Source organism: Neolamprologus multifasciatus, chromosome 3 (genome assembly GCF_963576455.1).
Source record: "Neolamprologus multifasciatus chromosome 3, fNeoMul1.2, whole genome shotgun sequence".
Lineage (NCBI taxonomy): Eukaryota > Metazoa > Chordata > Actinopteri > Cichliformes > Cichlidae > Neolamprologus > Neolamprologus multifasciatus.
The window spans coordinates 48077640-48089653 of NC_140441.1; the positions used below are offsets into that span (position 1 = coordinate 48077640).

The 12014-nt window shown below is 40.4% G+C and overlaps 1 protein-coding gene across 1 annotated transcript; it reads right to left on the reverse strand.

Moving 5' to 3' along the window:
• Positions 1-1021: 1021 nt before the first annotated feature.
• Positions 1022-6807, reverse strand: LOC146523754 (uncharacterized). The gene is made up of 4 exons (XM_085154034.1): positions 6745-6807; positions 5490-5625; positions 3204-3280; positions 1022-3087 (listed from the first exon to the last, which is right to left on the reverse strand). The coding sequence occupies exons 2-4, from the start codon at positions 5597-5599 to the stop codon at positions 2876-2878; spliced, it is 399 nt and encodes a 132-aa protein (XP_085010160.1). The 5' UTR covers positions 5600-5625; positions 6745-6807; the 3' UTR covers positions 1022-2875.
• Between the last annotated feature and the right edge of the window lie 5207 nt (positions 6808-12014).

The following is a 12014-nucleotide window of genomic DNA, read 5'->3' on the forward strand; positions in this document are numbered from 1 at the left end:
AAACAACAAATTACAAAATTGCCACACCTGCTGTTATTGCCAGGTGCTCGATAGAGCATTATTTAGTCATAAAAAATACATATCATTGAAATATCATCAGTAAAAGAAATACTCTCACTATGTAAGACATGTTAGCAAATTCAGTTAATAAATAATGTATCAAATCTATACAGATGTTTGAAGGTATAATGCAAAGCATGTTTGTTTCTTATGGCTTACAAATGTGTTTGCCTTTAACATAATTTACATTTCATTTATACAGTTTCACAGACGAAACAATAAAAAAGGTTTCCTGAACTGTTCTTCATGGCCCAAATTTTGAATCCTTTTGAGGGTGATGCATTATCCATGAAGATGGGCAATTTGTTCACTGATCTCTGACCCTCGCTGACTCTGACGCCTCCTAATTCTGCTTCCAGCCTTGCTGATTAATTTGTTGTCACTGATGCTGTCACAAGTTGTACACAACATCTCTGTTTGTCCACCAGTCTAATCTGTAATTCAGGTGAACCCAGAATTACCTGTATCTTTGTAATGTTTCAGAAAATATACACTATATGTTGATGGGCATTGTCCCACTTTTCTTTCCTTTATAAGTAAGAATCTCTATGGTTTTAATGACAATTCATACACAGATTATGGAGGACATTTTATTCAACACTCAAAGAAGTTCCTCATCAGCAGACTGTGGTACAATTTCAGCCCACCGTTAATAAACCCATCCAATGCAGCGTTATCAGAAAAATTATGCAAGTGTTATGTTTGTATGTACTGGTAATCTATTTATCATTTATCATGATTCCTGCTCTGATGATTACTTTCTTCTCCTTCTGTAATTTTAATAGATAAAGGATGTTGAACATTAAGCTCCAAACAGGATGAATGAGGAAGACCACAGAGGAGAATCGTGGATGTAGTGAAAGAATACATGCAGATGGTTTTTTTCATGGTGGAGGAGCAACTTCTGATACCATCTTAAAGAAAAAACACATAAAATTGAAGAGTAAAAATAATGACAACAATATGTCAAAATTTTTTATTAATTTTTTAGAGCAAATGCAGTCTTGTCATGGTCAGAGTTGCCCACTCATATTTAACTAATTCAAATACAATTACTGCATTTAAATGCTTATGTTCTAATAAAAGGCATTGTTTAATAATTCTGCCATGACAACCCAAATAAATCAATGAGAGGGAAACGGGAAGATTAGTCATCAGGCAAGGTTTACTGTTCATTTACCATGCCTTGATAACAGTAAGCTTAACAAAAGAAAAATGTTGGGGACGAGAACCGGTGTTCTGTCAAAACATCCTACCGTAGCGTAAATTTATAGTCTTGTCTATCAATCCGTGCTACCTTATCAGAATATGCTACCTTACGTGGTTAATGGCTCCGTCGTATAGGTAGCGTGTTCAGATGGCCCAATCACACTATTAAAACATGCTTCCTGCTTGGATTTAAATAGGTAGCATGTTCAGATGACCCAATCACACTATTAAAACATGCTTCCTGCTTGGATTTATATAGGTAGCATGTTCAGATTAGAGATGGCACGATACCACTTTTTTATGTCCGATACCGATACCGATATCATAAATTTGGATATCTGCCGATACCGATATGAATCCGATATAGTGTGTTTTTTAATCAACAAAACGTTTTTTTAATATCTTGCTGCATTTTGTATAAGTTTATACTCAAGTTTAAATAAATAACAACACTAAAGGTATTCTGTTATACCTGTATGTAAAAAATACACTGCGTCCAAAATATGTCATAGTTCAGCAACACTGATCAACCTAATAAACTTAAACCTGCTCCATCCTCCCTATTCTGGTATTTTAAAGAGTACTTAGAAGAAATTTTAAGCAACCTAACTAATAGGGTTGCAAACTCCCAGCAAAAAAAAAAAAAAATAGGGAACCACCCTCCACCTCATGATGCTTAATCGACGTAATCAAATTTAATTTGATGCAGGGGGAAAATGCACAAAAATAAATTATTTTTCAAGAATAATTAAATAGATTCAACATCTTTCTTCAACAGAATTGCAGACTGCACAGATGGTATCTTCCCAAAGGAAAAAGTAGTATAGCTTACTAGGGTATATTAGACTTAACAGTTACTATATACAGTAATGGACTTCTATATATTTTACACAAGATTAAAACTTTGGGTGTAAGAGTCAGATAATTATTTATTAAAAACTAGACATTTTAAATGAGAATAAGAAAGAAAAGTATGTCTTTGTGCCCCCTTTTCCCTGTTCATGCCCTATCGGCCCCCCTGGCTAAACTTTGCTAGATCCGCCCCTGCACAATTACCAGCCGTCAGCTGCGTAGAAAAGGATCCTGGTGTAGAAAGTAATATTAAATAAATTCTAACAACAGATTATCAAGCTTAAACGTGCTGCTGTTGTTCAGCCGCTGGTTTCCTCTTTCTGGTGAGAAGTGGGCCAAAAACTAAGAAGAGAGACGGACTCGCAACAGAAAAGCCGATCAGCTGATCATTAAGCAGTTTCACGATTGAAGCAGCAGGAGAGAGAGAGAGAGAGAGAGAGCGAGAGAGAGAGAGGCAGTCGCTCCAGGTATGGTTGTTAAGCTTAACGTGGGAATGCTTTACAGACATTCAGAATGAACTTACACACTTGCTTTACTTCTCTCTGGGAAAACGTCCTCATAGATGAAATGCTGGTTTGCTAGCAAGGCTACAAATACACACAGCCGCTCTATCACGTGATGCACACTGCTGCTACGTGCTACGGTTATGAGCAGAGTTACGCAGCGTAGCAAGTTTTGTGAGGTGCTTTTTTGATATTTAATGGATCGGATTACATTTTTTATTTCTCGCCGATATCCGATCCAGTAATTTGGGTCAGTATCGGACCGATACCGATACGTAATATCTGATCGGTCCATCTCTAGTATGAACCTCTTCACTCTGTCCCTCTGTTATGTAGAGCTCAGTGTAGATCCTGTTGAGGAGGGTTCTACTTCCTGTTTCATCACTTCCTTCAGTCACACGTTCACATCTCCTCCTCAGACTGATCTTATGTTCATCTAAAACCTCCTGCAGACCAACATCTGCTGAAAGAAAGAAAAACAATGAGACTAAAGAGAAAGAAAACTCTTCAATGTCTGAACAACACAAGAAGTCCAGTTTTCAGAAATGAGTCCATCAGCAGACAGATGTTCAGTCTTACTTTGTACACAGCTGCTCTGACTGGCTGTCTGCAGTCCAGCTCTGGTTCTGGATCTTTCTCCACACTGTGCAGAAGCTCTGATGTTGACACAGAAAAGTCAAAGTGGAGATACTTCTGTACACCTTTGATTAGACTCATTATAAAAAGGAAAAACAAAGTTTGAACACAGTCATGTTTCCAGTTCACTGACTTACATTTATTCCATGGACACTCACTCTAACCTGAACCACAGCTACAACCCAACATTGTTGAGGCCTCATCTCCTCCTTTCCTGACTGTACAGGTTAAATATGCAAGAACCAACAAATAAAAGAATTTGGTTCATTTCAAAGAAATTCACACGGTGACCAAGTAAAGTAACCGTAGTAAAGGAGACAACGTCCCGTTGATGGTGGGATTATTTGAAAGATTTGCTTCAGTCACGTCACCAAATGCAGTTGAACCACCCGTGGATCCATGTTTGACCATTCTACCACTCTGAGCTCTGCTTTTTAATCATTTTATTATTATCATCATTCATTTATTCATTCTTTGGAGGGGGGCTATTTCCTAATGCCGCCCTAATAAGGTGATGTTCAAGGGGAAATATAACAGAAACTCTTTCAGTGTTATTCATTAATAAATTAACAGATAAACTGTGAAGAAGAAAAAAACTGAGATTTAAAGGAGAGAGTGAGAAACTTGATCATCCATCCTCATAATACATGTTTATCAGTATCTGCTGTGACCATACTGCAGTAATAACTACAAGTCTACATTTCTGTGACTGTTGATCAATCACAGCAGGAATCTGAGCTCATCTCTGCACACAGAGCAGCTTCAGCTCTGGGATAAACTGCTCGCTTCACGTCCTTCTCAGCTCACAGACACTCATCCTGATATTTTCTTTTAACATTTGATGGTATAATTCATCTGAGTTTACACTTTATCTGCATGAATACAGAAAAACAGACCCAAACACCATAAACCATCAGTTGCACCATGTAGAATATATTGTTGTTTCCTTTGAATTCAGAGAAAAACTCTGATTTTGATTTTCTCTGTTCTCTTTGCCACAGCCCATCCCAGCAGCAGCTGAAGCAGCTGACTGTCACAACACTGAATAACACTTTAGGAGGAATTTCAGAGGTCAGTAAAGCTCCAGTTTCAACATCAGTTAATTAATCATAGTTCATCATAAATGTTAACCTGGCTGGCACACATGTTAATGTTAGCCATTTAAATATTAGCAGTTAGCTGAGGCCACAAGAAGAAGAGGCCCTAGAAGAACAATGGATGATAAGATTAGATTTTCACGACTAGGCAGAGACGTGTTTTCCTTTACTGTCTCTTACAGAGGAGGGAGCAGATACCAGACGAGGTCATGGAGATACGGGGAGGATTCACAGCAGACAGCAAGACTGCCACGTCCATGCGAGAGAGCGATGGCTACGATAATCTCTGTTTTTGTCTCACTATATAATGTTGTACAGCCCATTTGAGGGTTATCCTCTCTGTGAACCAGATGCTTGATTTCACACAGAGGTCCACAGCGCTGTGTAAACTTGTAATTTCAACTGCCAAAGCAAATTAAATCTTTTTAAATGTAAAAAAGCAAACCCAAACCCAGATAACTAGAAGGGTTGCATCAGGAAGCATCAAACACATGGATCCATCTACTGCTGCAACCCCTGTGGAAATAAGGGAGCCTCCCAAAATACCTTTAGCCCATAGCCACATTAGCAGTCTGCTAAGCTAGAATTAAGGTAGCTGTTAGCTGCTGTGGCTAATAAAACAGCGAGGCAACAAACGTTATGGTTGTCCTGTTAGTCTTTAACATTATCATAGATGGAGTTAATTTAAGAGGAAAACAGTTCTTTATGTTTCTCTCACAGAACCTGATTGAACAGCATCAATGACACAGAAACAGGATCAGCCTACATCACCAACTGAATTTGATCAGTTATGGAACGATTTACCTCGACAGGCTCCTTCACTCGCTGCTTTCAAACCTCCTTTAAAACACACTTTTACTCCCTGACCTTTGACCCAGTGTGACATGTTGACTCACTACCTCAGACAGCTTAAAAATAGTCTTTTTGTTTTTTGGTGCTGCCTAAAAGAACTGTAAAATATCTGTCCTATATACAGTTATGTTCATATATTTTTGTACTACATCAGGAAACTCAAAAATATAGTTTTTAATATTTTAATCCTTATTTTTAAAACTGTTTTTGTCATTTTTCTTCTCCCATTGCATCAAAAATCATTATTTACACTGAATAAATGAGTCAGCAGCTCTCTTACATTGTTGCTGCAGGTTCATTACTGAAGTTTAGTGGTTGTTTATTGGACCGGTCACTCCTCACAGACACACAGCTGGATGTTGCAGATCCTGCTCCATCCTCTTCCTCCATCTTCTTGATGTCAGGCTGGAGTTAGTCTGAGAGGTAAACACACACACTCAGAGGTGCTGTTGTACTGGAAGCATCACACTGACGGGTTTCTAAAGTTCTCATTGATCATTTCATGGAGTTTCTGTGGTAAACACTGTCCTGTGACGTATGTCTTATGGTGAGGGTCATGAGGGCTAACCAGCCCCACTCCTCATATTTCAGCCTGAAGCACAATAACAGCCTAAACCTAACCAGGAGGCTGTAACCTCAAAGGGACTTCATGGTTAGAAATAAAGGTTCAATGAAATGAAGCAGATCATAAAAACATGAGTTCCAACTTTAAAAGAAGCATCCACACGATGACGGCACAGCAGAGGAGCACTTTCTCTAACACACTGATTCAGTTCCACTGACACAAGGACACACACAGGAAGGCACACACACACACGAGCCTTTATAAGAAACAACACAATCATCTGTGCTTGACTTGTCAATCCAAGTCCTTAGCCCATGAGCCCGCGGTATCAGACCACAGATATTCCCTTACTTTGAAAAAATAAAGCCAGTTTTCAGAACAGACCTGATGTTTATGCTACAGCCTGTTTACCAATATAATCAATATCAGATATCAGAGCAACAGAAACCTCGGTGATCAGGACGCTGGGACTGAGAACAGGAAGTGGCTCAAACATCACAGTTTCATAACGTCACCCTGAACTCCACTCACGGAGTTTCTGTCGCCATTGTAGTTTTTAAAAAGTCCCGTGATAAAGGCGGGTCTTTCTCTGAATCCGCGCGCTCATTGGCTAATAGCTCGAGACTGACACATCGCTTTCCAATGAGCGTGCGGGAACTTCCGACATAAAGTTGTTTCCTTTGAAAAACCAAAGTCTGATTATTTTTGCCTCCACTGACGGAGCCTGTTGTTCCCGCCACAGAGACACAGTAATGTCAGAGCGGTGTTAACACTCACCCTGCCTCAGCACAGCTCTCACTCTCCTCCTGCTCTCTCACACTAAACGGAGGCTCAGCTAAACTCACTTCCTCTCTACTTACAGGAAACCAGCGCTCAGAGGAGCCGACCGGCCTCACATTTCACCCACAGACACGAACAGCGTGGAATTATTTTATGTCATAAGAAGAAACATATTCATGTTAACACTCACCTGCCTCAGCTACACCTTCCTCCTCCTGCTGCTCTGAACGGAGGCTCAATACTTTCACTTTCACTGCGCCTCCCTAAACACAGAGGATGCTGGGACTTGTAGTTTTTTCCTTCCGGTGCGGTCTTCCTCTTTGTTTGTTTGTGTTCAAGTTATTTCGATCATGTAAACATCTACAGAGTTTGTATGTCGAGGTGGGTAGGAGGGTTTGAGGGTTTGGGGAGGGGTCAGAGGGAAGAGGTCTCTCAGTCTGGACAATCCACATTGATGGCATTGCATCTTTCAACGTGTTTGTGGGTCGATTTGGATGCTCCAGGTGTGAGAGCAGCCACTCAGCCTCTACTGCAGATGTGTGTCACAAGTTCATCTAGTAGACAAGACCATCTGGCTGCAGCCACAGGGGAGCGACCTCCACAGTAACCGGGAACACGTCACTTCAGTTAAATCGACTTTGACAGCGAAAACTAAATTGTATTTTTGTTACTATTGATGCTGCTGATAAATAAATTTGATTCTAAGTGGGTTTGTTTAACAATCTGGGTTCACTGAAAAAAATCACCATCCCTTCAGCTTGTTCGTGGCCAAAAGTGTCCACGTGTTATGTTTTTGTTTCTTTGCTACTTTTTCTGCATAAAGTTTTTCATAAATATAAAATAGTCATTACTTTTTAAATTTTTAATCCTTCAAACACCCTTTTCTAGTGCAATGCACTTGTTTGAAGACAGCCTCAAAACTCACCATTTCATATATCAGCAGTGCTACTGGAAATTATTGTGCAGTGGTCCCTCACTGTAACGTGGTTCACCTTTCGCGAACTCGCTGTTTCACTGATTTTTTTCTCTTTAACAGCACATTGTGTTGTGCGTTCTGATTGCTGTAGACCATTGTCTACAGCAAACATCCAAACACAGTTCACTATGTGCACACACACTCACAGATGGTCACATTTGAGATCTGAGCTGGGAGGAAACTTTTTAACAGCAGCTTCAGTCTCTATTAGACCTTTTCCATTAGTTCTTACTCGGATCGGCTCGGCACAACTCCACTTGGTTCTTAGGGTTTTCCATCAGGTGCTGGTTCCTGGTACCAGCTACTCTTTTGGTACCTTCTCCACCCGGCTTCCAAAAACATGACTTCAGCAGACTGCAGGCCACTGATTGGCTGGTCGGTGGTGTTACTCAATGAGTCACACGAGCGTCTCCTTCACCAAAAACAAAAACTCAGCAACAAAGGAAACGGCTCCAAAAAACAACACTGTGGGGGGCGGCACAAGATGGGGGAGGCACAAGATGGGGGGGGGGGGGGGGGGGGGGTTGAAGGTTTAGGAGGAACTGGAGCTGGTCCCAGAACTTTGACTGTTTTCATCATTTCTCCTCTTCAGAAAAATGAAACAAGCACCAAAAGGTAATTACAGCCCGTGAATCAAAGTGATGAGTGTCAAATGCTTCCTTCACTGGAATGTGAAAGGATGCACCCGTGTTTCCTTCATAGTGCCAGTGCCAGCGGATCATTGACCTGTTTTTGCTCCAAAATAATCCCAAATATTTGAAAGTCGGGGAATAACATTGATGTAAGCAGCGCCTGGCAGTCGCCCCTGTGACAAACTGCATCTGGAGGAGGAGGAGCCGGTAGCTTCCTGTCTCCACTGGATCAAAGGAAGCCACGCCCCTCTGTCACAGCAAGTATTTTGATTACTCTGGTAGCTACTTGTTAGGACCTGGATTCACAGCAACACATGAGAGCACTGAAGAAGAAATACACTGAGAGCATTTCATTCTACCTTCAGTGTACAAATACTGCAGTTCTAGTACTGCCAGCTCAGACAAATACTTCACTGTATGACTTCATAATAAGTGTTGGTGCTTTGTGTTGGAGACATAACACAATAAACATGGTCGACTGAGACACAATAAGAGACAAAGCAGAAGTTCACACCAAACTAAACGAATGTTCGAATGTAGAATCACAGAAATGCAGAAATGGAAGTTACATTAAAAAATATGAAGAAAGTTGAAAGTATTTTGGTTTGACCACAGATTTCAAAATAAAAGCTCCATATTTGCAGTCCAAAGTCAGTGCGACATGAACCTGGATAAGCAGCAGAAAAATGATGGATGGTGGAGCTCTGGCTGTTTTCATGTTGTCATAGTTACAGATGTATGTAAAGAGTTTCCTGTAAGGCTTTAATCAGCAGTCGTTCTCCAGGCCTTCTGACGGTAGCTTCATGAACCAAAAAAGAATTCCAGTTGCCGTCAAATCAATAACTTCAAACTAGCCTGGTCTAAACAACTGTATCTTATATTTCATTAGAACCAAGAATGTGGCAACCATATGATATCCTTTCAGAAAAGCTGCATGATAAAATGTTGCTAACAACAGTGATAAACTGAGCTGTTTGCGCATTATCTGTGGAGCTGCTGTCTTTTAAGTCTGTCACAGTTTCTCACAGGCTGCTTTCTCACTTGTTTTCACTGCAGTCCTTGTACTTGATGATTTTCAGAGGAACTGAACTATGAATCCTCAGAATCCAGACTGGAGTGAAGCAGGGAGCTCAGCTTCTTTATTTGTGTCCACTGCAAACACAACGTGTCAGCGTCCTCATTCTAGGACAGCTTTAATCTGCAGAGAGCCCATCGTTTCCTGTCTGTTCAGACAGTGGAAATTGCATTCCACTGAAACGGCCTTACTTAGAGTATCTAGTGATAGCTTGATGGCAGCAGACTCTGGAGAGTACACAGTGCTGGTCCTGTTGGATCTCAGCTCTGCTTTTGACACTGTAGATCACAGTATCATGATAAACAGACTCGAGAACTTGTTTGGGATTACTGGTGTTGTTTTAAAATGGTTTATATCATATCTGTCTGAGAGATCTTTTACTGTTTGCATGAATCATGTCACATCAGAATCAACAGTTTTGCCGTGTGGGGTACCTCAGGGATCTGTCCTGGGTCCAATTCTCTTTTTACTTTATGTATTTCCCCTAGGCCAAATTATTAAGCGCTATAAATATATCTCCTATCATCTCTATGCTGACGACATCCAACTATACTGTTCCTTCAAAATGTCTGAGTTTTATAAATTGTCTAATTTAAGTAATTGCCTGACAGAAATCAACAAATGGTTATATGACAATTTTCTCCAACTAAACTCTGATAAAACAGAAACTCTAATTATTGCTCCAGACCACATGGTCCCAGAAATTAGACAGCATATCAGCTTCTTAGACCCTTCTGTAAAATCAAGCCTTAGAAATCTCGGTGTCATATTTGACAGCTCGATGTCGCTCGAGCAGCACTCTAAGCAGCTGGTCCGAAACTGTTTTTATCATTTACGGAATATCTCTAAACTCAGACTAATGGTATCAAAGCTTGAACTTGAGATGATTATTCATGCTTTTATTTCTTCTCGTTTAGACTATTGTAATGGCCTTTTTACTTGTTTTAACATATCAGCCTTAAATCGTCTTCAGACTGTGCAGAATGCTGCAGCACGTCTCTTAACAGGCACCAAGAGAAGATCACATATCACTCCAGTCTTGGCCTCCCTTCACTGGTTGCCTGTAAATTTTAGGTTTCATTTTAAAATTTTACTTCTAACCTTTAGGGTCCTACATGGTCAGGCTCCTCAATATTTATCTGACCTGCTGAAACCACATACATCTTCTCGGGCTTTAAGGTCATTAGATCAGAGACTGCTGGTGGTACCGCGCACTCGTTTTAAAACTCGTGGTGATCGGGCCTTTCAGACTGTGGCACCACGGTTGTGGAATTCTCTCCCACTGTCTCTTCGCTGCACGGACTCCATTGATTCTTTTAAGAAACAGCTGAAGACATTTTTCATTTAGAAAAGCATTTGATTAATTTCTTCTTATGCTGTTTTTTTATAGTTTTATTGTTTTACATTGTTTTATTTACTGTTATATTGTTTTTATATTCCCATTTCCTGTGTTGTAAAGCACTTTGTGATTTTTATCTGTGAAAAGCACTATATAAATAAATTTTACTTACTTACTTACTTACAGTTTTCTCCACTAAAATCATCTGAATATTCAGCCACATTTCTCCTCCTCTGTCAGAGACTAAACAGCATCAGCACTGGACTCCTTTATTACAGCCTGTCCTCATTTTAAAGGAGCTTCATGATGAAGTATGGAGGAGAGCGTTGGCTTCATCTGACTCACCACACAAAGCTTCAACAGAAGGAGGCGCTCCGTCTGGAGGCTCAGCTGGAACCAGCGATGAAGGTAAACAGGCTGTTTCCTGCTCTGGAGGTTAGGTCTCTGTGGGAGGGGCTTCACTCTGGAAATGTGACACTAGAAAAGCTCAAAGCATGAAATCAAATCAGTGTCAGGACTTGGCAGAAAATGTTCTCCACTAAATCTTTTCATGGCTCCGTTGTCCTCGCCTGGTTTGAAACACACATCCCTCTTTTTGAAATCCAATAATCCTGATACTGCTGTAATAATGAGAAGCATGAACAAGAGAACAGTCAGGGTCCCATGATCTCTGTGTCAGCTGCAGATGTTCCCGCTGTTATCAGCTGAAGGTTGAGTGAGTGACATCTGGAAGGACAGAGGGACACTGTTAGAGGACAGATGTTGCACATGTGTGTGTGAAGCTTCACTTACTGTGTGTGGCTGACAGGATGGAAATGTTCCACTGCTGCAGTCAGAGCACTCAGTGTCTGTGGAGGCTGTTCCTATGACAACAACAACATCACATCAACATCTGTGGATCAGTGTGACAGACTGACACCTTCTGCCCTCACACCAAAGACACACACCAAGAAGCTTTGCTTCAGCAACACAAAGACTCACTCAGGACCTGCTGATAGTTCAGTGTTTTTCTGTGATATCTCTCACACTGAGTCCTGTGACAGTTGACAGTATTTCTGTCCGTGGCCTCTCATAAATTTATTTAATCTAAATCACAGTCAGATGAAATTTTTTTTTTTCCAAAAATACTTAAAATACACTTAAATATACGGAGATATGTACATCTGGTGACTAAATTGTTCGTGGTCCCTTCCACATTAATATCCCTCAACACTAATAGATTTGGACTGCAGAGGCTTCAGATGTTGCCTTTGAATTCTCTGGTTTAAAGATTTCTTCAGCATTAAATGAATCCAGTGACAGTTGTCAGTATTTCCACTGCTGCACAACAAACAGTAACTGCTGATAGATCATTCAGCAAACTTGATAATTTAAAAATTGCAAACAAACACGGTTTAAAACAGCATTTACGCTGCTGCCACAGAGTAACTCGATTTAA